The 27,597-nt window shown below is 40.7% G+C and overlaps 1 protein-coding gene across 1 annotated transcript in view; it reads right to left on the bottom strand.

Moving 5' to 3' along the window:
* HK1 (hexokinase 1) overlaps nt 1–27,597 on the bottom strand; it is a 623,778-nt gene that overhangs the window by 205,645 nt on the left and 390,536 nt on the right. The window contains exon 8 of the mRNA XM_044056279.1: nt 25,414–25,569. Within this exon, the coding sequence (XP_043912214.1) occupies nt 25,414–25,569 (156 nt within the window). The remainder of the gene's footprint in view (nt 1–25,413; nt 25,570–27,597) is intronic.

The following is a 27,597-nucleotide window of genomic DNA, read 5'->3' on the forward strand; positions in this document are numbered from 1 at the left end:
CTCTGCCTAACATATAAAGCTATGTTAAACCCAGAGCTGTTGGACATGCTACACCTAAAGAAATCCCTCTAAGCTACATGCTCTAGGGACCAAAACCTTGTCACCACACTAAACAGGACATGCTGGAGAAATATATTCCTGTCCCAGAGACTTCCTATACTCTGGAACAAGCTAACCCATCTATGTCAAGCAAAGTTCCTCATTAGCATTCTTCAAGAAAAATCTTGATGAGTGGATGGGAAATAGGAAATACACCCCGGGGATCACTTCTGTGGCTCTGCTCGACAGTGGCACAGGAAATTAACTTCTTGGGTGGCGTAAGCCAGGGAACCTTGTTGGCTAGGCTTACTTAGGCCCTTGGGCCGATAGCCTAGTACCTACCTATGAACCTATGAAATGTTAATCAGTAAGTAAATAACAGTTAAAGTTAGAAAAGAGTGACAGGTACTGTATGAATGACGAATCAAGTACAGCGGGGATAAGAATAGTAGGATACATACCGACATAGGAGCTGGTTGTACGAGACTGGTAGAAAGTACTTGAAGGAAACTCAGAAGGTCAGAAAGAAACTGAAATGCAAAGTGGGGACTGAGACAGAAAGGTAACTGAGAAGGAGTGGGAAAAAGCTTTGTTGTGTAAAAGGGGATAGAGTTTATAAAGGGATTGGGGGTGTGAGCTGACAAAGGAAAATGGAGTTACCCACATGAGGAGCATGTGATCGCCCACGCATAGCCGGCCTTAGGCATAAGCCAACTAGGTGGTCGCCTACGGTGCCGCTCTAGCAGGGGAGCTTTTCCAGTATTTATTTGGTGTAGGTAGATCAGGATGTGGGCACCAGGTGGTGTGGTGGGGGTGGCATGGAGCCCTTTTGCGTAGGGCACCAGTTGACCTAAGGCCGCTCCTGCACCCATGTGTAGTTTAGGTTTTGTTTTAGCAATGGCTTGAAGGCAGAAAGTTTTATGGCTTGTTTTAGGTATGCTGGGATGATGTTCCAAAGTTTAGAGATGTAATGAAAGTTACCTGCTGAGTTATCAGACTTTGTTGTAATTATTAAGAGTTTATGGCTAAGAGAAGGTCTCTACATGGAGAGAAATGCTACAGGGTTACCTTTTAGCGCTCAGCATTTTTCTGGTGCACCTGTAAGACTGTTGCAGTAATAAGTTGTAAGTATGTTAAACAGTTGAGCAGCTTAAGACAGTTTAGTTGTCTCAGTGTTCTGCAATGAAGAGTCCTATATATTAGGGCGGCAGCAACTTTGGTTACTTTATTGTAACAGGTGGAGAGCTTATCTTTAAGTGTGGTACTTAGGTTTGTATTGAACAGGTAGGGAATATAGTAGGGATGGAAGAAGGTAGGTAGATGCTAGTGTTTGTCTTGCGTCATCTGTCATGTAGTGTTTGCTTCTACAGAGGGAGATGAGTTTCTGGTATGTTTTTTAATGGCTTGCAGTATGTGTTAGTAAAATTTGAGCTTGCTGTCAAATAGGATGCTCAGAAGTTTTGTCTGGGTTGCTCTTTGAACTTTTGTTTTGTTGGATGAGGTTATTTCAAAAGATTGTGTTTCATTCTTGTGTTGTTTATGTGTGAAAAGCTTAAGTTTTATTTTTGGATTTAAAAGCTGATTTGCATCTTTTAACTACGTTTTGAAGACAGTGAAAGAATTTTAACTGATGTCCTTAAAGTGTTTTGTAACACTGAGTTACTGCATCACAGCATCTGGTGAGTCAGTTCCCAGGATGCATTTTGCCAGACTCTACCAGTATTATTTGAGTCGATGTTTCAAAAAAAAGCTTTGTAAACTTTTTTGAAACTATAGCCCGAATAAATTGTTTTCCCCAATTACGTCATGTCATGCAGGGCCACACAGCCCTTAACGGACATGTGTCTGCACAAGCACAGTAACTGTCCATTAAAGTCTAGAGACGCAGCCTACATTTTCCTGAGTTGATGTCACTGAAGTTATAGACTGTTGTTAATTCTCAGCGGCATCAATGTGGGAAAAACAAATTCGGAAAGGGTTTTGCTTTTGCCCCCCCCCCCCCCCCCCTCCATTTTAGACAAGAAAAAAAATTGCCATTAGAGTGAAGACCCTAACTGGTGCTTCCTGCACCAGATACAGTGGTACAAAAGTTAAGTCACTCTAATGTGACAAAACACCTTAAGAGTTGGTAGGGATGATGCTGCACATATAAGGGTTGAGTTGTCAGTATACTGAACTCTGCTAGCGAGGTGGGTGGCTGTATGTAGCTTTTTATAAAAATGCTGAATAAGAAGGGGTCTAATACTGATCCTTGTGAGATGAATGGCAGGAATCAGGAGAGATTTTGTTTACATCTAACTTCTTGTTACCTATCAGTCAGATAACTATGGAACCATGAGACAGACATCTGGGTGAGGCCAAGGGATTAAAGTTCAGTAAAAAGATATTGATGGGATACGATGTCAAATGCTTTTGATAAATCTAAGAATAATGAAGATAAAAGCTTACCATCATTCCTATGTTGGTTTATGATACTGGTGAATTTGAGAGAAGAACTGAAACCGGGAACAAATGAGGGCATCCTGTAACACAAGCAGAAACAATAACGTCCCTTTTCTTGACAAAGTGCTACACCTAGTAGGCCCAACTTAACCCATGACCTGAGAATTGGTCAAGACTTTTTCCAATTTTAAGTGCTACGGAAAATATCTGGGGAGGGGGTATTCGATGTTCATGGACTCAGTACAGACAGATAAATTTGACACTGACACTTACTAAAAGGATCCTACAGTTAAGACAGTAAGTCACTGCAGAGACTGACAGGTAGAAGCCCACAATTAAGGGCACACTAAGAGAAATAGCTGGACCTACACAGACAGCAAAACAGAAGATTGAAATACTGCGGTAAAAGGCAAAAAGAAACATGATCAGGGACCCAGATTTTCTGCTGTCCCTAAAAATGGCTGAAAATGTGGAAAGTACATCTTTTCCCAGATTCATAAAAGTGTAGTTTGCTGACTGGCCCTTCTCAGTGCAGACCTCAGTACCTGTTTTCAAACAGGTCTAGTAGCATTGAGAAGAGCCAGCATTCTGCTTTACTTTCTTCTAGGTTTACTAATGTCACCACAAGATACCATCTATCATGTCCACTTCGAATAAAGATCTGATTGGTTGCAGCTGTTCAGAACAATTTCTCAATAGCAGCAGTGCCTTTAAATAGGTGCCAGCTGAAAAACTAGAGCTCTTGTTATTAAATGTCATTAAATGTCATTGTAAGGACAGCTTTATTATAAATTATCTGGTGCTTAGTGTAAGTGTCCTTTTAAGGACATCTTGCAAAAGGCTTGCATGGATGGCTTGGATGTTTCAGAGGGTTTGAGCAGCAAAAGGACTAAACAGAAGACATGAAGATTTTATTTTTTATTTTTTAAGTGCCCTTTTAAAGACAGCAACAGCTGGAAAGCCTAGGACAGAGGTCCTGTTCCATCACAGAGTTAACCTGGGATGGGGATTAATGTGATGAATGAGTGCTGTATTTTCTTTGTAATTTATTGTATATGTGTGGGGTTCTGTGTGTTGTCACCTTAGAGCAAGAGGTTCCCCAGTTTGATTCTTGGCTGGTGTACCTTCTGTGTGGAAGTCTGCATCTCCTCCCTGTGTTCATGTGGGTTTTCTCCAGGTGTCTGGTTTCCTCCCACATTCCAAAGACATGCAGTAGGTAAACTAGGCACAATAAATTGACCATAGGTGTGTGCGTGTGTGCGCACGCACGCGTGTGCGTGCACATGTGTGTGCCTGCGTGTGTGTGCACGTGTGTGTGCGCGCGCGCATGTGTCCGAGCGTGCGCGTGTGTGCGTGTGCGCGAGTGTGTAGTATGGAAGAAGTACCACAGCAGGACTGACCACCTGGTGATGTCAACCTTGGCTCTGTATGATTGTCAGTGGTGAAGACACCGTGACCCCATGCTCAAAAATGGGAAAAAGGGGCTGTGAATGGATGGATGGATGGATGGATGGATGGATGGATGGATGGATGGATGGGGGTCTGTGTTTATGTTGGGGGTAACATGGGAATGCATTGTGTAGCATGTGTACTTCAAATTGTTAGCGGAACATTAACATATTTTTATAGTAAAAGGATCTTCTCTTGATTTTTTAAATGGTTGAGTGTATGCATGTGTGGCAGTAGGAGTTGAAATGTTAATATTTCTATTTAACTGACTATATGTGGCTTTGCAGTGCAACTAGTATAACTGGAACTCCCCTTTTTGGGGGGGCTGTAAGTTGACAATCAAACATTTTAAGTATACATAGTTAAGTGATGTCTAGTGGGTGTGGTGGCATTCTGTGAATGAAAACAACTGATCCCGGTGACGTGTACGTGTGTATGTCTGTGTGTGTAGATTATAACAGGGTAACTCTGGCAGCCACCTGGGCCCTGGCCATAATTCACCTATTTGAGGTAGCAAATCACTGAAGAATGCAGGACTGTAGTCACTCATTTTAAAGTCCATCTTTACACAACCAGAGTGCATTTATATGAAATAAACTGGACTATTTATTCTGTTGCTATTTTTTGTTATTGAAACTGTCCTTGATTTTACAGAATGTCCCTAATTTTAACTCATATTTTGGTCTGGAAAGTAACTGAGAATTGTAGTCATAAATGGAGAGGTAGGAAATCTATCTCTGATTTTGGGTCTTTGCCCTTGTTATTTTGGTTTAGTCCCTGATGTTTGCACTACAACATTGGGAGGTATCAGTTTCTTATCACAGTCACATGTGGAGTACAAGACAGTAGCTATGGCCGGTGGCTGCAGGGTTGGGCAGTTTGCAGATGAATGCAACATATCCTGTGGTCATTTGCTCAGTTCAGGTTTATAAATCTGTAACGATGTAGGATTTGGCGCAGAATTGCTACAGTGAGATTTTGAAGGCTGTGAGCATTGGCGGATCACTCAGCAACTCTATCTAAACAGATGCCACTGCTTTTCAGCCATGCAGTGAGCATGCGAAGTGCAGGCTGTTAGCAAGTGGTAGTTTTGCTACTATAATGACACAGCTATTCCAGTTCTAGTTTGGGGGGAGGGCTGTTTGAGGAACCATTGCTTTTGTATAATTAAAGACAGCTTTGGTTAGAAATTGTGAGTCAAAGGTTACAGTCCACTGATGTCATGCTGTTGGACGATGACATCATACTGAGCTACTGCTACTGATCTGACAGAGGATGAGAGGCATAACTCACACCATGGGAGGAAGGGAGCCACGGCAGGACAGCATCTGCAGAGAGATACAGGCATCATATTAGAGGCTAGGAATCCCACTTAGCTACTGCTGACAATAAGAAGAATGGGACCCACCTCACTTCAGTTACCAGTGCAGCTGCCTGGCCAAAGGAGGGGAACCATATTGAGCTACTAGTGCTGTTGTGGAATTAGTGTCACATGACCCAATGCCATAATGTTTCTATTCAAAAGCCATGCATGTCTTAGGAAAACTGAACAGGTAGCTCCATTCTCATTACAGCGCATATATTTGCGAAGCTCATTTGTGTGCTACCAGTCTGCACACATGACCTACTTTAGGCCAGATAGCTATACTGTATAGTTCTCCTTTTCTGTGAAAAAATATGATGCATTTACACTGCACACAAACTATGCACACATTGCTGAGGGAAGTTATCACCTGCATTGTAGGACAAACAAGCAGTCAAATTGTCTTACAGAAGTAGTGCAAATATCCTGATCAATAAAATGGGCAGTCAGCCACAGAAAAAGACTCTGACTGAATTGTGAGCGCACCTTTTATGTTTATATTTACACTGTGTGCATGCGCTTTAACAAATCTTCATATGTCTATTTGTCTATACATAGTCTCTTAAAATATGTTTTTAACACATCTATTAAATTACAACTTAAGAAATAGAGAAGCAAGCATTAACAGAAAAGAAAACAAACCATTTTAACATTTTTCCATTCATATACATTGCGTTAACTATCACCAGTCCTACGTTACATAAATTGCTGAAGTCCTACCTTTCCTTAACCCTCATTCCACCTCCTGAACATTATTCTGCATGTATTGCCCCCACAATTTCCATTTATTTCTGTGCAACTTACTCTTTCCCTTTTCTAAAGATCCCTCTTCCAGTTCTTTTAACTAAGATCCCTCTTCCAGTTCTTTTAACTTTGTTCTTTCAAATGCAGTTGATTTAGGCGGTGATTTCCATTTTCTAGTACAGTAAACTCTCCGTTTAACCGGCACTCATGGGGAGTGGTAGATGCCAGATAACTGTAGTTTCTGGTTGGCTGAGAGTTACTATTAAACATAGGCCTGACTAATACTGTACCCTAGACTATTTGTTTGGTTTGACTTGTTCTCAGGTAGGGGAGAGAGGGAATTTATTCCTATCTTCCTTTTTAAAACTCTAAAAACATAAGGTATGTTTCTGCGGGGGAAAACAGAAAGTGTAACACATAAAAATTGTACTGCATTTCTTTGATATTTTTTTGTCAGATGCTTGAGAGTGTGGCGGGTTGCCTGAGTTCTGGTTAACTGAGAGTTTATTGTCATTGCTTTTTTTTTGGCAGCCAACAGAATTAAACATAATAAGGCCTTACTATGCCTAGGCGATTCAGATCCTGTGCCTCAGCTAAAAAAGAATCATTTTCTTTGTTATAAGCATTTGCTCACCCAATATTTCTAACACAGTACTTTGTAGGGAATTTTTAAAATCTGTCAATAAATTACACTCCTAAAACATATGTTCCCAGTTACCTCTTTCTTCCCCCATCATACCTCAGATATTTGCTATGAGTCTGAAGAAAAAATCTCTGAAGTCTGCTTGGAGTATAAAAATAGCTATGGAAACACTTCTGAGCAAAGATCCTAAGCCTTCTGGACCTTATAGCATACTTGGGAGCCATATATATGTCCTCCCATTGTTTCTTTGCAACTTGCTTTTCCAGTCTCCCTTACCAATCTTTTTTAACATCTTCTGATTGATTCTTATAGTTGTGCAATATTTTATCTGCCCTACTAGTTTTTTTCCCTTTTTAAACAGTAGCTTCTGGTCTAGATTCAACTAAAAACTGCACTAGAGGGGGTCTTTTACTTAGGACTCCCCTATTCCTATACTCTGAAATGTATCCCCTCTTAGGGAAGTCAGTCTCTAGCCTGCAGTCCAAACGTCTTCTTGTCCATAACCCACACTATTTATTTATTTATTTACTTATTTATTTTATTTATTTTACATTTGTTAACTGGGATAGTCCGACTGGATACAGATCCATTTTCAGCACAGGCCCGGGGAGAAAAGCTCCAGGTTACAAAAAATAAACAATTCCACTTATAAAAAAGCAATAATATCTATACAGTACTTATAGAGGTGCCCCCGTAGGGCGGGATTACACAAAAGTAAGAGTGATTACAAGCCTCATTTGGAATGACGGTAAATAGGGAGACCACATCCAATGTAACAAAAATAATATTCTCATTTATAACTCCTTGATTCGTGAATTCAAATAAATCACATAAAAAATGTTCTGAATCTTTTAAGATAAACATAGATTTATTAATCAAAATCCTTACATTTTTCTCTAAATATATTGAAATAGGCTCCGTACTCCAGCCATTACCTGAAACTATCGGCCTCATAGGTGGTCTGAAAAAATCCTTATGCAACTTTAGTAGGCCTTGAATTATAGGAATAGTGGGATTCATTGTAATAAAATATTTAGCCAATTCACTATCTATAAGCTTCAGTTCTTCCATATGCTTGATTTGACTATGTATAGACTGAACCATTACTTTTACTTGTGTTGGTGTAACTATTTGACAGAAGTTCGTATCATTCAACATTTCATACATTAATGTATCATAGTCTAACCTATCCATTAAAATAGTTTGTCCACCTTTGTCTGCTGGTCTTATAATTAAATCAACGTCATTCTCTAACTGTTGTAAAGCTTTAAACTCTTCTTTATCTAAATTATGCCACTTATTTTTGGCACTGATTAATTTCTGTTCATTATAAACTTTATAAATATCCGAAGTACATATCTGTTCAAAAGCATTAATCAGTGCAGTTTGTTTAGGCACAAATACACTTGGTTTTCTAAAACAAAAATCATGCATGCCATGTGTTTGTTGATACATAGATTTTAAAGTCAGATTCCGTGTAAACATCTTAAAATCAAACACAATATCAGTAATACTCATATCAACAGCAGGTATAAATGAAAGTCCTTTTTCCAACACATTAAGCTCAAATTTAGATAAACTACGTGTAGATAAATTAGCAACTATTGTCTTACTTGCTGAAATGCTTTCTTGATTGTGTAAGCATTGGCCGATTCCTCGTCGAACTTCCTCTTGTATCTCGTTGTGCTCCTTCCTCTCGGCTGACTTCCTTGGCGCCCCCTCCACTTCTGTTCACTGATTTGGCGCCCCCTCCACTTCTGTTCACTGATTTCTCTCTCATTGCTAATGGAAAGTTCAAGCCAATGTCGCTTATACTTTTTAAAGAGTTGTTTGAGCTCTCTGATATATCGGCATCTATAGTGATAGGTCAGTCATTTTCAGCTACTCTGTGGACCTCTGCTGTTGTTAAAATGCTTTTCCTTCTCGCCCCTGAATCCGTAGTGACACTACGGGTTGTAGCATTCGATATATTTCCATCAGCAGCATGCTCAGTCTGATTCTGTAACTCCCCACCTTGCCGAGTCACTCTATTTTCCATTCGCTTAGTTGGAGATTGTGTGCTTGCATCAATGCTCATGCTGTTGGAACTGACTCTAGCGGCTGTTGGAAGCATATGATCTTCTGGCACTAGATCACGTGGCCAAGTAAAGATATTCCCCAATGAGAAATCTTTACGATCTCTTTGAAGTTTTTTAAGTTTAACTTGCAAAAGCTTTCTCTTATATACAGTCACATTATCTATAGTGTCAGTCATTGGTTTGAGTAATAAATCACTATTATAGTTTTTACATATTTCTAAGTATTTATTCTTCACAGCCTCCAATACAACGGCTTCTCATCTTTCCACCGCCTGGACCAACAACTTTAAATACCCCAGACTAGTTGCAATATTCAATTGTTGCCATTCACTTAATAAAAGTGAATCGCAATCAGTCTGAGCGAGCATTTTTAATACTCTAAGCCCACGGGGTATTAATTTCTCTGATAGACATGCTTCCAAATGAAACTTCTCATACTGTGTGCGCTTCAATCTGCACATTTCCTTTTCCAACATTAATAAATCAGTTCTCAAGGCCAAATAATCAATATCTGGTTGCTCTTCGCCCTCTATTGCAAGATTCTTTTTAAACAACGGATTTTCAATGTCACTTACTTTAGAAATAAATGAATTAACATTCATTTCTGTCCATTGCATACTCGATTCTGGTAAATAGTCCAGCTCAATCTCTTCAATCTCAGTAGTCATAACCCTGGTGTTTTCGGGCAAACCGTAAAAAACTTGAATAACAAAAAACAAAACGCCCAGCAAACACCAGGTACCTTCGCAAATGATAAGCACAAGTCTATAAACAACAGCAAAGCTGCTAAGGTAAGGCTCCAGAATTCAAACGTAGAAAAAGCATCAATAATTCTTTCCAGCAGTACCGACTTTATTGCAACACAAACACTTTCACACTCAGCTTCATCAGGTGTATGAAACAATATAAAAAAACACACCTTTTATACCATACATTTAAATCATGTCATTCATCAATTAACTCTTAAAAAGACATGTTCATTTCATACAAGTTTAAAAACAGTATACAAAAATGTATACCAACAACTATTAAAATGAACTTGACTTGATTAATGAACATAATTTATACAATAATAATAATAACATTAAAAAAGAACATCATTAAAAGGATGCATATAATAAATACACCTGAACTATCTACGTAGAGCTCTTTTACTAAGTAACGGTTTCATGGGCACACAATCAGCGCCAAGGAAGTCAGCTGAGAGGAAGGAGCACAATGAGATACAAGAGGAAGTTCAACGAGGAATCGACCAATGCTTATCAATCAAGAAAGCATTTCAGCAAGTAAGACAATAGTTGCTAATTTATCTACGAGTAGTTTATCTAAATTTGAGCTTAATGTGTTGGAAAAAGGACTTCCATTTATACCTGCTGTTGATATGAGTATTGCTGATATTGTGTTTGATTTAAAGATGTTTACACGGAATCTGACTTTAAAATCTATGTATCAACAAACACATGGCATGCATGATTTTTGTTTTAGAAAACCAAGTGTATTTGTGCCTAAACAAACTGCACTGATTAATGCTTTTGAACAGATATGTATTTCGGATATTTATAAAGTTTATAATGAACAGAAATTAATCAATGCCAAAAATAAGTGGCATAATTTAGATAAAGAAGAGTTTAAAGCTTTATAGCAGTTAGAGAATGACGTCGATTTAATTATAAGACCAGCAGACAAAGGTGGACAAACTGTTTTAATGGATAGGTTAGACTATGATACATTAATGTATGAAATGTTGAATGATATGAACTTCTATCAAATAGTTACACCAACACAAGTAAAAGTAATGGTTCAGTCTATACATAGTCAAATCAAGCATATGGAAGAACTGAAGCTTATAGATAGTGAATTGGCTAAATATTTTATTACAATGAATCCCACTATTCCTATAATTCAAGGCCTACCAAAGTTGCATAAAGATTTTTTCAGACCACCTATGAGGCCGATAGTTTCAGGTAATGGTTGGAGTACGGAGCCTATATTCGATATATTTAGAGAAAAATTTAAGGATTTTGATTACTAAATCTATGTTTATCTTAAAAGATACAGAACATTTTTATGTGATTTATATGAATTCACAAATCAAGGAGTTATAAATGAGAATATTATTTTTGTTACATTGGATGTGGTCTTCCTGTTTACCGTCATTCCAAATGAGGCTGGTATTAAGAATTTAAGGAAGTTAATGGAAGAGAATGGGACGTTTGATAATGATAAAATTGAATTAATACAGGTTCTAATGAACCTGGTGCTTGTTAATAATGTTTTTTTTTTTATTTAGGGAGACAATATATTGGCAAAAGAATGGTGTTGCAATGGGGAGCTCCTGTTCAAATAGTTATGCGAATGCAGTTATGTCTGTATGGGAGTTAGAATTTTTAAACGGAGGACCATTTAAGGATTTTATTTTATTTTATAGAAGGTTCGTAGATGACCTTTATCTCTTATGGAAAGGGACTACTCTACAACTGTTGGAGTTTGTTAAATACATTAATGAGTCTTCAGATTTTTTAAAGTTTACACTGAAGTACTCAGATAAAGGCATTAACTTTTTAGATATAAATGTAGAGAAAGATGATGTAGACAGAATTACCACTAGATTATATAGGAAAGAATGCTATGCGAATAAACTACTAAATAGAGATAGTATGCACCCTAATTATGTTTTTAAAAATGTGGCTCAGAATCAGTTTTTTTAGAGCCTCTAGATTGAGTGTGAAGAATGATGAGTATGAGAGACAGATAGTGAAAACAAGTTATGAACTTTCAGAGAGGGGCTATGATGAAGTAATGGTTCAAAATAGTGTCATGGCAACTAAGAAATTAAGGGATACAAGAGCAAGGCCATATTTCTCAGAGAGACCCCACAAGAATAATTATTTGCATGATATTAAACTTAGAGTGTGCATTTCGTATACAAGGGATGTTAAGAAATACACAGATATTATAAATGAACATTGGAATATACTCACTACAGACAATCAAATAAGTGAATTAGTCGGACGAAAACCTCAATTCTCATTTGAAAATAAGAAAAATCTGAAGAGAAGGTTATGTATGACTAAAGATAGAATTTTTAATGAATCTGAGTATGGAACTAAACCTTGTGGTAAATGCAGTTTTTGTAAATGCATTAATAAAGAGAAATATTTTAAACATCCTGATACTGGGCAAGTTTTTGGTATTAGGGTAAGTGCAACTTGTGATACTTCACATGTGGTGTATTTAGTTAGCTGTTTAATTTGTAATAAATTTTACGTAGGTAAAACGGACCGTACTTTGAAGGAAAGAGTTAGAGAACATCTATATCATATAAAGAAAGGCAATAGTGTTAATGCCCTGGCAAAGCATGTCATAAGTATGGGTGAGCATCATATCTTTTAGTTTATGGTTATAGGTAGAACATATACGAATATTAGGGGAGGTGATATTAGGTCTAGGACAGAAGAAATGGAAGCTAAATGAATCGTAATGCTTAGAGCGAACAATGGGCACAGGCTTAATGATTGTGTGCCCATGAAACCTGTACTTAGTAAAAGAGCTCTACGTAGATAGTTCAAGTGTATTTATTATATGCATCCTTTTAATGATGTTCTTTTTTAATGTTATTATTATTATTATTATTGTATAAATTATGTCCATCAATCAAGTCAAGTTCATTTTAATAGTTGTTGGTATACATTTTTGTATACTGTTTTTAAACTTGTATGAAATGAACATGTATTTTTAAGAGTTAATTGCTGAATGACATGTGATTTAAATGTATGGTATAAAAGGAGTGTTTTTTTATATGGTTTCATACACCTGATGAAGCTGAGTGTGAAAGCGCTTGTGTTGCAATAAAGTCGGTACTGCTGGAAAGAATTATTGATGCTTTTTCTACATTTTAATTCTGGAGCCTTACCTTAGCAGCTTTTCTGTTGTTTATAGACTTGTGCTTATCATTTGCGAAGGTACCTAGTATTTGCTGGGCATTTTGTTTTGTATATTTAATATCCAACTATAAACCCTCTTGATCCTCCAAAATCCAAAGGTTGGGGGTAGGAGGGTGGGACGTAAGAATGAAGATGAGATGGACAACTCACATGGAACATTATGGTGAGTACATAACTTCTTTATGTGAAGTTGTCCTATCTCATCTTCATTCTATATTGATGGAACAGCATCCCTAGCACCATTTTTCCTGGGTGGCTAACGGGAGAATATTCTTCAGAACAGTGGACCCAAAGGAGGCCCTGTCCCTGAAGGCCAAATCCACTATGTAAGTAATGATAAAGGTATGAGGCCTTATCCATGTTGCTGCTGTGCAAATAGTATCTACAGGTAACTTTGCATGGAAAACTTGAGAAGCTGAAACAGCTCTGGTAGAATGCGCCCTTACATTGCTGGGCAGCTGTTTGTCTGTTGATTGATAAGTAAATGAGATACATTCTGATAACCATCTTTACAAGGTAGTTTTTGTTACTGTAAGTCCTTTTCTATTATCTGAAAAGGAAACAAAAAGTTGGTCAGATTTTCTATATTCTTTTGTTCTGTGCAAAAAGAAGCATAGCTGTCTATGCACATCAAGCTGGTGAAACATGTACTCTGCTTTATTGTCATATTTGAGAAAAAACACTGGCAGATCTACAGATTGGTTTATATTGAACTCTGAACATACTTTTGGCAGCAAAGAAGGGTTTGTGCATAGTGAGACCCTGTCATTATAGAATATAATGTACGGAGGTTTGATTGATAAGGCCTGTAACTCCGAAATTCTCCTAGCTGATGTGACTGCTACTAGGAAAACAGTTTTCCAAGATAGGAAATTCAAGCTACAAGATGATGCAGGTTCAAAGGGGGAAAGAATTATGTGGGACAAAACAAAATTTAGATTCCATGGTGGGAGGGATGGTTTTATGGCTGGTCTTAACAAGTCCGTGCCTCTCAGAAAAGCTTTTGATAGTCTATGGGACATATTATTCGGTCCCTTATTCCCAATATGAAAATTAAAGATTGCTGCTAATTGGACTCAAATGGTTGCTGCAGCTGCTCCCTCATTAAAAAGCTAAGCCAAAAATTGGATGATAAAGGTGCTGAGTAAGGATCAGTATGATTCTGTGAAGCCCAGACTGAAAATCTTTTCCATTTGCTGAGGTATAGTCTCGTAGACGTCTTATGAGAAGAAATCAGGATGTGTTGGACTTCTGGGGTAAAGTTGTGTAGCCTGGCTATGTTTAAAACTGGAGCAGCCATGCTGTCAACTTGAGGGAATGAAGAGATGGGTGGAGGGCCCCTGACGAATGGGTCAATAGGTCTGGCCTCAAGAAGGGGAACCAGATTTCACGTGGCCAGTAAGGGGCTATCAGAACTAAGGTCCTTCCCAAAGTGCTGGCTTTCTGAAGAACTTTGGGTATTAGAGGAAAGGGAGGACCATACAGGAGTTCCGGAGGCCAATCATGTACAAGTGCATCCCTTGGGGACTCCCCCAATGGGGGAATTAGGATAAAAAAGCTGCTGCATTTTATGTTCATGGTTGTGGCAAAAAGATTGCAGCAATGCTGGCCCCATCTGCGAAAAATCATTTTCGCTGCTTCTTTCTTCAGGGACAACTCATGTGGCATCAAAATTGCACTGCTGGCCTTGTCCTCTATCATGTTGGATTTCCCTGGGATGTGCATTGTTACCAGAAAGCGTTGGGAGGACACCGACCACTGCCATACTCTCAGGGCCTCCCGCAAAGGGGATAAGATCTGGTTTCTCCTTGTTTGTTTATGTACCATACGACGGACATGTTGTCTGTTTGTATTGCAATCGTACTTATCGGAAATGCTTGAAATGCTTGTAACGCCATCAGCACCGCTCTCATCTCTAGTACATTGATGTACAAATGAGCCTCGTGGTCCTGCCAAGTGTCTTGGGCTGTTCCTCCCTGATAATGCCTCCCCACCCTATCTGGGAAGTGTCCGTGGTCACTGTGGCTACCGGAGTAGTGGGGAAGAAAAAAATCGACCTTCCGTTACTTGGTCAGAGTGAAGCCACCAACAAAGGTCTTTCTTGCAGGATTCCGTTAGCGTTACCCAGTGAGACACAGGAAGTTCTTGCATGGACCACTGGGTGAATAGAAGCCATTGAAGGATTCTCATATATAGTCTTGCCAGAGGGATTACATTTATTGCTGCTGCCATAGTCCCCAGCACCTTTAGGACTGTCCTTACTTGAACCTTGGATTTGAAGAGAAGATCACAGATTTGAAGTCGAAGTGCCTGCACCCTGTCTGGTGGAAGTCTGACTATCATTGTTTTGGTATTGAACTCTGCGCCTATAAAAACGATATATTGAGAAAGCAATAAGGCAGACTTTTCATAATTTACTGAAATCCCTAGCTGAGCACAGAGTTTCAAGGTAGTGTCTCTTGCCTGAATCAGTAGCTGCTTGGTGGTGACAGTTAGGAGCTAGTCGTCCAGATATGGAAACACCCGGAATCCTAGATGCCTCTGGTTAGCCATGCATTTGGTGAACACTATTGGGGCTGTATTGAGGCCAAAGGGCAGAGCTCAAAATTGAAAGTGACTGGCTCCCAGCTGAAAGCACAGATGACTCCTGGATGGCCTGTCCATTTTTATGTGGTAGTACGCATACGCATAGTACACAGTGGTATCCTGGAGGTCTATACAGCCCATCCAATTGTCTTTCCCTAGAAAGGGAAGTATTGACTGCAACATGACCATCTGGAACTTTGTCTTTTGTACTGACTTGTTTAGTCTGCTGAGATCTAGTATGGGTCTCCAGTCCCGTTTTCTTTGGAACTAAAAAAAACCTTGAGTAAGTTCTGGATCTTATCTAGTCTGCGGGGACTGACTGGATGACTCTTTTTTTTAGCAACTTTTGAATTTCTATGGTTGCTTGTTCCCTGTGACTGGGTGGAACATCCAGGATCCTGTTTGTTTGTGGAGGTGGCATGGAAAAGGGTACTGAGTAACCTCTGGATATGATGCTTTGTACCCACTTGTCTTTTGTTATTTTCAGCTAGGCTTGTGTGTACAAAGATAAGCAACCCCTGAATGGCTCCAAAGAGGGACAGATGGGCCTTCTTTCAGGAGTGCTGAAAGGGCTTACCAAAAAAGATTCTCAGTCACCCTAGTTTTGCAGACCCCCCTCTGCCGCTTGACCAGGATCTTCCATTATTACCTCCTCCTCTGTCCCTGGAGGAAGGTGTCTTGAAAGGCCCTCTGGGATTTTCAAAACCACATTTTTCCTCCCTTTTGACCCTTGGGAAAGGGTCTGTTAGGTGTGGAAAAATGGACTCAAACGGCAAAGAGAGTCTTTCCTTCTTGTTCACACCTGGTTACTTTTTCCTTGACTTTGGACCTGAAAAAAAGATGAGCCATCAAATGGGGTATTAACAAAGGATGACTTGAAAGATTCTGCAAAATTACACAAGCGCATCCAGGAATGTCACCTAAGGGCAATTCTGGGAAACTGCTAATCTGCTCGCTCTATTCGCTGCATAAGAAATGAGCCTCATGGACAAGTTGACTACTGAATTAAGGGTGGCAAGCTGTGAAGATACCTTATCTGCTACCCCGCAGCTACTGCACCCTGGAAAGTATCTCCAAGCTCTTTTAGGAGATCTCTCTGTAACCTTGTGAAATGTATAAGGTAATTCAGGGATCTGAGAGTAAAGGCCGCTGAAGAGAACACGCACTTTCCGTATCTGTCCATCGTACTCGATTCTGTGTTCTGGGGATGGACAGATGTGAAAGTATCTGATAATTCCTTTTTTGTGGCTACTGCCACCACCATAGCATCTACAGGGACTCCTTTTGTTAAGAAGGTTTTGTCATCTGGAGAGGTGATGAATTTATTAGGCCTCCTAGGGACAGGTTCCACTGTGCCCGGAGACTCCCACTCCTTTCGACAAACTAACTCCATAAGCTCATCAAAAGGTGGCGGCACCCAGGTGGCTAAAGGGTGAGACCCAAAAGCCTTCAGGTACATGGACTCCTCATCAGAAGGGATAATGGGCTTCCAGCTGCCTCTCTGTTTAAGGATTTCCAAGATGTCTGCAGAGGAGACATCCTCAGACTGTGACCGTGGGGACGCTTCTGACTCATCGAGGTCCATATCAGATGTGATTGACATAACCTCTTCCGAGGGACCTCTTTGCAAAGACATTCCGGAGAGGTTTTGGAAGACAGGGGTTCGCGCAATGGGGCATCCTGAGGCTTTGGGTCTCCATGCTTCTGTGGAATCATCTGTGCAGAGATGGATACCGGTGCTTTGGGGGATGGGATGCTTGATCAGACAGTGAGAATGTCCGTGGGGAAAGAGCTCTCCTCATAGCCACGAACGCCCCCCTCCCATGGTCCGAAGAGACTCACAGATTCATAGGTTCATAGATTAGTATTAGACTAACTGCCTTTTGTGGGCCATTTTAAGCCTAGCCAATTACCACATGTGAGAATCAAACCCTGAACTTTGTGTCTGCAAGGTAAACACATTACCCATTATGCCAACCCCCCATGCCAGTTCAGAGAAATCCACAGGGGGTAGCTCTGAAGCTGAGGTACGAGCCGAACTCACCTGAGCCGAAGCCCCAAGAGGCAAGTTCAGAACGGAAAAAGTTTTGGTCCGACTGTCCTCCGCGGACCCGGCTGGTGAATGTCGGTTCCTAGACACCTCAGACGGCACCAAGGTAGTCAGAGCAGTTGGAACCAATGAGCCTGAAGAAGGCCTTGGTTCCAACGGCTCCACCAATAAGAGTTTCATGCATTCTGGCTCCGAAACCACAGCTGGGGTCAGAAGAGGAATCGAAGATAGGGGAACAGGTCCAGTTGGTTCCGAGCCTTTCTGGGTCAGCTCTGATAAAAGTTTAGCTAGCACCGGTGTCCTCAGCAGTCTCTGCACCACACGATCCACATTGTAATCAGACAGGCTTTTGGAGGATCGAGAGGATGGAGCGGACGCTATAGATTGCAACAGAGGTGACCTGAGAGTCGGAGATACTGGCTGCAAAGCAGGGGAGCAGCTCCAAACGTGCACTGCTATCATATCCGACACAGATGGAACCGAAGCAAAAGGTCTATCAGAATCAGATTTTTTTGTCACTGTCAGAGACATCCTGGGCAATTTAGTGGATGGTTCCGACCTTCCTGAAGAGGGAGGAGATAATCTCTTTGAAGTCTTTTCATGAGTAGGAGACGATTTCTTTGAAGTACTTTGATCCTTTTCCAGGGCTTTTGAAAAGGAAGTGGCATATGGAGCAGGTGTGCTGCAGATGAACTGCCCCCAGACAGTAGACACACTCCGTATGTCCATCTGTAACGGACATTTTTTGTGAGCATTTAGGGCACGTCTTAAAACCCGAAGGTTTTACTTACTTTTGCTGCTTGGACATTCTAGGTACTCAAGCACTCATAGGAAACTAGCCCTCTAAGTCAAACAGGCTCTAAAGTTCGCTAATTTAAATGAGCTATCAGAGTAATTCAAGAAATAAAAGGCACGAACACACACTTCTAACAACTACTAATGCTAGCCCAAAAGTTACGTTAACACTAAATATGAAAGCCCTGTTGAACAACAGGAAAAAACTTCAAACGATAAGCACACAGAAACTACATATATATATATATATATATATATATATATATATATATATATATATACATATATACATATATATATATGTATATATATATAGATACACACAGAGACAGACACATATATATATATATATATATATATATATATATATATATATATATACACACACACATATATATATATATATATATATATATATATATATATATATATATACATAAATATATATATACATATATGTAAAAATTATCTTACTAATAGGAAAGCACACAACTATAAAACATCCTAGGAATACTATAACAACTGCAAACAACACACTAAATATCACACTGCAAACGGGATAGGGGATTTACAGGCCTAACCAACAACGGTCCAAGAAGAACACACAAGGCACACTAAAGTACAGTTGTGTACACTTACCATAAATGTAGATGTTCGAGTGTATTCACTGTTGCAGTCATTACACTTGGGTTATCCTGCTGGCATGCTACCCCCAGTCGGCATGAAGTACAAAGTTTAGATCCGGCGTCAGTTGCTGTCACCTCTTCCCTGACATCAGTGCGCCAGGGGTATAAAAGATGCAGCCAACGCCATTTTCTTCAGTTTTTCTTGCCCCAGATGTCAGGTGTCCCCAAAAGGGTAGGCTAAAAAAAAAAAAAAAAAACAATAAAACATGCATGCACCAAAACATTAAATACCTTCATCTACAAGCAAATACACCACATAGGTTGTATAGATTAGAGAAGTGCAGATAAGTTGCAGCAAAGAGATGGGGGATGGTGGGTGGGTAACCTGGACTGCAACAGTGAATACACTCGAACATCTACATTTATGGTAAGTGTACAAAACTGTACTATGTTCTTCGTGTTTCACTGTTGCGGTCATTGCACTTGGGTTGAATCCCAAAGCTATGGTTGGGAGGCTGGTGCTAAATAGCATTAAGAGCGGCTATGAGGCCCTGCAGAACTGCAGTGGCAAAGCATGCCCTGGATTTAGAGTGGAGTGGTAAATGATAGTGCTTTGTAAAGGTGTGCAGTGAACTCCAGGCAGCAGCCTCTAGAATGTCTTTGGTTAGTACTCCCCTGAGGAAGGCTGCTGAAGTGGCTGCTGCTCTGGTTGAATGTGGCCTAATGCCCTTAGGCACTGGCTTGCCATGTTGTGAATAACAGAAACGAATGCAGTGGCCTATCCACTTTGAAATAGTCTGCTTTGAGATAGCCTTTTCTTGTGATCCTGCAGCATATGCCACGAGTAGTTGCTCTGTCTTTCTGAAAGCTTTGGTTCTGTCCAAGTAGAAGCATAGCTGTCTGTGTATGTCCAAAGAATGCAGAATTCTCTCCCCCTTATTCTGTGGGTTTGGATAAAAAGTAGGCAGATGAATAGTTTGGTTAAGGGCCACACTGGACCCTACCTTAGGCATAAATGTCGGGTTTGTCCTCAGAGAAACCCTGTCTGGATAAAAAATGATAAAAGGTTCCACAGCCATGAGTGCCTGTAGCTCTGAGACTCGTCTTGCAGAGGTTATTGCTAGGAGCAGAGCTGTTTTCCAAGATAAAAACTTTATATCAGCTGTAGCGGCTGGCTCAAAAAGAGGCAGGGTGAGTTTTTCCAAAACATAATTGAGGTCCCATGCTGGTATTAGTGATCTCCTTGGAGGCCTTAAGTTTTTGGCTCCTCTGAGGTACTGCCTTAACAAGGGATGAGAAAAGATTGGTGGCTCTATATTGTAATGAGCCGAAATGGCAGAGGCATGTATTTTAATTGATGAAAAGGATAGGCCTTTGTCCAGCATCTCAGTTAAGTATTGCAAAATCTGAGGAATATTTGGTACAGCTGTGTCAAATCCTTGTGCCTGGTTCCAAGCACAGAATCTCTTCCATTTTCCAGCGTAAGATTTTCTGGTACTAGGCCTTCTGGCCTCCAAAATGACATCCATTACAGCTTTAGTGAGAGGTGTGTTTTGTATCACTACATTATCTGCCATGCTGCCAGATTTAAGGTCTTTAGTTGGCTGTGCAGGATCTGATTGTTTTGTTGGGATAGTAGATGAGGTATTTGAGGCAAGGTCCAAGCCGGGCATTGAGACAAGTTCTTTAGGGTTGGATACCAGTGCTGGCGGGGCCAGTCTGGGGCAATCAGTATCATCTTTGGCTTCTCTTGTCTGACCTTTAGGAGTACCTTGGGGAGGAGAGGCAGTGGAAGAAAGGCATATACTGCTAAGCTTGTCCAGCTGAAAGATAGGGCGTCCACTTTCCAGGCTTGTCTGTGCTAAGTCCTTGTGCAGAATCTTTTTAGTTGGTAGTTGTGAGGAGAGGCAAATAGGTCTATATCTGGGCATCCCCATTTCCTTGTTATCATGCTGAAGACTTGTGGATCCAATTTCCATTCATGGGGATCCATGAGGTTTCTGCCTAGTTCATCTGCCATAGTATTTATCTTTCCTGGCAGGAATTGTGCCTGCAGATGTACTTGGTAAGTCAATGCTGTGTCCCACAAAGTCATGGCTAGTCTGCAAAGGGGGTAAGAATGAGTGCCTCCCTACTTGTTTATATACCACATGACCGTGGTGTTGTCTGTCTTTATCAGTAGTTGTCCCGGATGAAGTAGGTCCTTGAAGGCTATCAGGGCATTCTGAACAGCTAGGATCTCTTTTTGACTGATATGTAGATGCATTTGGTTTGCGGGTCATGTGCCCTGAATACATCTTCCTGTCATGTGGGCCCCCCAGGCATAATCTGATGCATCCATTGTTAATGTCTGCCTGGCTGGGGGTAAAGTGAATGGCTGTCCCTTGTTCTGGTGACAAGCCTTCGCCCACCAACGAAACTCCTGTTGCAGGCAGGGAATGAGGGTAATTATTGTTTCCAGGCTGTGGCAATGTTGAGTCCAAACACTTTTTAGGTACCATTGAAGTTTCCTCATATGTAGTGTCGCATATGGAATTAGTAGAATGCAGGATGCCATGAAGCCCAAAGCCTGCAGAATTTTTCTTGCAGATAACTGGGCCTTTGTTGCTAACAGGTTGAAATAGGTAGTCAGTTGCCTTTGTTTGTCTGGCATGAGATAAGCCATCTGGGTAGTTGTATTTAAGCTTGCACCCAGGAATATTATCTCTTGAGAGGGTACTAGTTTTGACTTCTTTTCATTGACTGTGTACCCTAGGCCTGTTAGAAATCTCTTTACGAACGCCAGATGCTGTAGTAGAATGTCCTTGTTCCCTGCTTGAATGAGGCAGTCATCCAAGTAAGGATATATTTGTATTCCTCTTTGTCTGTAGAATGCAATTACTGGTGCCAGGCACTTTGTGATGACCCTGGGCGCAGTAGATAAGCCAAAGGGCAGTGCAGAGAATTGGTAATGCATTGAGCCAGCTTTGAATCTGAGGTATCTTCTGCATGTTTGTCTGATTGGGACATGCAGGTATGCCTCTTTTAGGTCTAAAGTCACAAGCGAAGCCTTCTTGCCCAGCATGGGCAGAAGTTGCTGTAGAGTCAACATTTTGAATTTTGGTATATCCAGAAATGTATTTAGAATAGATAGGTCCAGTATTGGTCTCCAGGTCTTGTCCTTTCTTGGCACCAAGAACAGTCTTGAATAAAATCCTTGTCCCTGCTCTTGCTCTGGTACTTGTTGAATGGCCCTCATGTCCATGAGGGATGAGACTTGCTTTTCTGCCTCTGCCCATTGATGTTTTGGCAGGTCTGGCTAACCGTTTGTCCTTGGCAGGGTATGGAAGTGAAACTTGTAGCCCTGTGACACTATGTCTAGGACCCATTTGTCCTTGGTTATTATGTGCCAGTTTTGAGAAAAAAGTGCTAGTTTTCCCCCTAAAGGTGCTGCCAGAAGATAAGTGCTTGGTGCAGGCAGGGGGAAATCATTGGGACTGTTTCCTGTATGGCTGTGATTTGTCTTCTCCACTTTTGGAGGTAGAAGCACCCCATTGTTTAGACCTATACGAACCTTGGGGCTGGGATCTGCCTCTTGGGCATCTATATCTGCCCCTTTGTGGTCTGTCTGACACTGGAAAGGACCAATTCTTTGTAGGCCACTGTCTGCTAAATCTTGGAGGTTGAACCTGTAAGAAATCCTTAACCATTTGCATAGATTTAGCTTTGTCCTCCATTTTCTTTAACACCTCTTCTGCTTAAACATCAAACAAAGTATCATGCTGTAATGGGGCATCTAATAATTTTGCTTTGACATGATCAGGCAGACTTTGTTCCTTTAACCAAGCATGCCTCCAGATGGCAGAGCCCGTAACAGCGGCTCTGCAGGAGGCCTCCAAAGAATCCAAACCACATTGCAAAGTATGCTTTCCAACTTGTTCAGCTGCATGCAATCAATCCTGCATTTCTTTATTTTCTGCACATTCAGAATTTGTCAACATTTTCTGTTTAAGCAGTGACATAATATATTGCTGATGTTTGAGCATATGAAACTGACAATTTAAAGCCCTTATAGCCAAGGTAGCGGAAGTGTAAATCTTTTTTCCCCATCTGTCCAATGCCCTAGAATACCTGTCAGAGGGGGTAGGGTTTTTTGCAGCGGAAGCCTTGACCCCTTTGGGACCCTGAGAGATAGTTTCTGGGTCAGCAGCAGGGTTTTTGAAAAGGAATTTATGAGAGTCAGGAACCTTGTAGTATCTGTCCGGCTTAACAGGAGCTGGAGGTAAGGAGTCAGGGGTCAGACTGGACTCTGAAAATACATCATCAACAATGTCTAACACAGGTGGAATAGCTAGGGACCCGTGTTGTGGTAGTAGAAGGAAGTCTCTGAGCCTTTTCTTAGATTCTGAAAAATCTTGGCTCTCCCAGTGGAAATGCTCTCTCATGGTATGCAAGGTTTACCCAAAAGAGTAATCCTCAGGAGGAGAGGCTGAAGGGATAGAATCTTCAGCATCAGAATCCTCATAGGGAGGAAGAGAGTATTCCTGATCAGAAGAGGAATCAGATGAAATGGAAACCTGATCAGAAGATTCATATTCTGTCTCTTGCCTAGGCCTTTTATCAGGTGGGGGATGGGAACCCCTGATCAAAATAATTAAGTCTTCAGCCATTTTGAGCATCTGTTTTTTGGGCATGGAGGCCTGTCCATGAGGCTGTTGTACTTGTTTCTTTGTCTTTAAGGGTGCTTTAGTCTTTGCCTTTGAAGCTGAAGTCATTTTAATGTATAATTGAGTTGGTCTGAAAACACCCTCAGAAGCCGATGCCTGCTCAGTGGCTCCGGACCCATCTGAGGGAATAGTCTCCGAAGGTCCAATACCTTGAGCCTCCAGCGGCCTAGGCGACTCCATGCGGGAGTCGGTAGCTGCCTGCGGGTCTAAAGTAGCAGGCGTCAGGGGCTGCGAAGGCGCCTAACTGAGAACCGGCGACTGGCTTAGAAGTAGCCTTGTCGTCGGTTTGGGACCTTGGATGCCTGTCCTTTTGTTTTTCTTTGCATTTCTTGTGAATTCCGGTAGTCGGATGGCTATCCGACGACATTGTATAATTAAATATTCGGCCAAAATAGTGTAATGCAAAATCGTACCGATGCTTAACAGTGCGTTGGTTAAATCTAGTACAAAACCGACAACTAGCAATGTCGTGGTCAGGGCCTAGGCAAGAAATACAGTAACAATGAAAGTCCTTATGAGGTATTTGCTTCCCACAAGAAATACAATTATTAACTTTTTCTGACATCGGTCTGGAGCAAGAAAAAGGTTTCCCCAACAGGGTACTTAGCTTTTAATGTAGACTTCGGATCTGAAATTCGAACACGAAAATCTCAGGAGTCGGCCGACCGGCACTTGTGAACTGCTTATGCTTCGGGCACCGCGCGGCAAGAAAGACTGAAGAAAATGGCGTCGGCTGCATCTTTTATACCCCTGGCGCACTGACGTCAGGGAAGAAGCTAAAGCAACCAAAGCCGGACCTAGAGTTTCGAATTCAGGCCGACTGAGGGTAGCCTGCCAGCAGGATAACCCAAGTGTAATGACTGCAACAGTGAAACACGAAGAACATCTATAAAAAGAAGATAAAGTACGCTCTCTACAAAAGGGGCGAGCAAAACTTTACATATGTACAGTTAAATCTCTAACGCTATCAAAGGAGAATAGCAAGAAAATATATAAAGTCACTTAGCCACAGCTAGCTGTACGACCCGATCTGTTTCAGAGGCAAACAAGATCTGGGGAAGGCACTAGAGCATCATGGGATACGGAATGAGCCATGAGCTGGTTCGAGACCTCGAGCTTTAGTAAAGAGCCGAGTCGGAACCGAGAACCGGTTCCAAACCCATCAGTATAGAATGAAGACAAGATAGGACAACTTCACATCAGTACTTTCACACTTTTTATTGCTCAGAAAATCCATGTTGATGCAAAACCTGTTGTTCTATTAACATTCTAGATGAATTAGAGTCTTATTTAACATTTTTTCCTAAATTTGAGCCTTTGTCCTCCATTATTTTTCAGAAATATTGAGGAAATAAATTGAGAGGTATGCTCTCCAAAACAGACTGTAATTCAGTGACACTGCTTTTAGCCAACCCCACCATGAAGCTTGTCATGGTCTGTTAAAATGTAAGTTTTTTTTGTTTGTTTAGTTTTTATAATGATATCACCTTCCATACTACTGACAAACTGATAACGATTCCTTGTGGTCCCACATTTACAGCAAATGCTATCAGAAACCTCACAATCAGTCATTGATCTCTTATCACATTTCTAGTAGCTAAACACACACTTTTAGTTTTCTGACCCAATCCAGGAACACAGGCACATACCTACAGCTTGCAGATGTTTTAATTAACTACACATGTACATCTGAATATGAATGAATAAGAATATAAAATCTTCAAGAATTTAAAGAAACTGCTGACAGAATGTTGTGATAAAGTTCCTGAGGTCACACAGAATTGAACTCAACAAAATGACTAAACAACATCACTGTGTGAATTCAATGTCTTGTTGAGACAAACCACCATATTGCTAAACTTCCCTTCATGCATGTGAATTACACATGGCTGTTAATAATGAATTATTCCTTATCTGAATATGTATTGTTACAATGACGTATGCTTACTTTTCCATTGCAGAAACGTCTTTAGTAGTAAGTTTGCCTTTGGTTAGAAGCTCTGGCGTGATTCGTCCTTCAAAAAGCAGACCCTCTTTGGCCATCTTTACCAGAATAAGCCTTACAAGTTCACCCATATACATCCCACTGGTCAACTTCTCAAACCTGTAAATGTAAACAAACAAAAGCAACATGATGTAGTTAAAGATGAAATGAGTACAGTTAAGACTTTACCTACCAAAGTACTTATCTGATGCTGTCACTAACAAAAGTACAATAAGCATTTATCTCACTACCACTTAGTCTAACTCTTGTCTTTTTTGTCAAACCTGTTAAGCTGTTTGACTCTTAACAAGGCTCCATATTTTACAATAAAGTACTGATATGAAAAGAACACAGCAACATATAGCTACGCAAAAATGCAAAGACAAGGTTGTACTAAAATGTAAGAAAACTAGAAAAAAAAAGGAAAAATGTAAGAAAAACTGATGAAAACATAACATAAACAAACTCCTCACATTACGTATTACAATCAGCCTTGCAGTTAGTTCAGACAAGTAAGGCTGTGTGCTGTTAATGAGTTACTTGCTGTAGCTCAGTATATACGGGGTTTGATTCCTTCCCCCTTCAATTATCTCCTGTATGCCTGAGCAAGTCATTTAACTTCAGTGCTCCTGGTCTGCACCTGAAAAGGGACACCTGTGTCCAGTGGGCCTATCCAGTTAACAAATATATAAAAAAATATACGCTGCTCTTTACCAATGGCTCTTAGTATGCTGAATAGAGAAGAATCTAACCAGCAGAAAACAGCTAAAGGCTCATTGGGACCTGCCCAGTCAGCAAAATGCAATCATTCAAAGACATACAATCAAATGGTAATGAACCCAAGAGTGGAGACGGGTTACACAGGAACAGAGAATGAAGGAATGTCTGCTACTTAGGGGAAAATAATCTGAGGAAAAGGCATTAGTAAAAAACTATGGTAAAATTCATTGTAAAAGTGCTGAAATCATACAAAATAAATACAAATACTCTGAATACACAGTCCTTGAGCCAAGTTCTGAACTTGGTGAGTTAACCACAATGACAAATGATCACAGTGCAGGTCATTTAAGAGTCACTCCTGAAGACGAGTATAGAATAAGCATTTGGGTAGCTGTGAGCATCAAATGACCATGGGAGATACAATTCAATGATATGAGTAGGGTACATCAGTTTGGATGACAATGGCTTGTAGAGCATAAAGATTTAGCCCAAACACAATATAGGAGGGACAGTAAGCAAGTAAGCAGTCTGGCACTGGTTATTTTAGGTAGCAGTAAAGGCTGAAGATGTGAACGAAATGAAGGGGGCTAAGAAGTGAGATGTACAGCTGATTCAGAGTCATGCTCGGACACTTCTTTGCTGCTTAAATGTGAGACGTGTACTGGCTATATTCGAATGCTACAGACTGGGTTAACTCAGGGATATGTTCAGGGGATTTAGAGCTGTGCTTAGGCAACTCATTACAACCTAGCTTATAGTCATGCTTACACGTTTCACAACTACATAACTTGTGGCTATGAACAGTCATTCAAAGAACTTTAATTCACAGATGTCTTCAGATGTTTCAGTGAAACTTAATTTAACGCAAGCTAAAGCATGTCAGCTCAGCATAACTCATGGCCACATTCAGGTGTTTCAATGCAGATTAACTTGCAGCTGTACTCAGGTGTTTCACAGCAGATTAACTTAGGGCACTGCTCAGGTGCTTCACAGCAGATTAACTCAGGGCACTGCTCAGGTGTTTCACAGCAGATTAACTCAGGGCACTGCTCAGGTGTTTCACAGCAGATTAACTCAGGGCACTGCTCAGGTGCTTCACAGCAGATTAACTCAGGGCACTGCTCAGGTGTTTCACAGCAGATTAACTCAGGTCACTGCTCAGGTGATTTACTGCAGATTAACTCAGGGCACTGCTCAGGTGTTTCACTGCAGATTAACTGGAGGCACTGCTCAGGTGTTTCACTGCAGATTTACTCAGGGCACTGCCCATGTGTTTCACTGTAGATTTACTCAGAGCACTGCTCAGGTGTTTCACTGCAGATTTACTCGGGACACTGCTCAGGTGTTTCACAGCAGATTAACTTTGGGCACTGTTCATGTGTTTCACTGCGATTAACTTAAGCCATTGCTCAGGTGTTTCAATACAGA

Source organism: Protopterus annectens, chromosome 14.part0 (assembly GCF_019279795.1).
Source record: "Protopterus annectens isolate FY-2018-M chromosome 14.part0, PAN1.0, whole genome shotgun sequence".
NCBI lineage: Eukaryota > Metazoa > Chordata > Ceratodontiformes > Protopteridae > Protopterus > Protopterus annectens.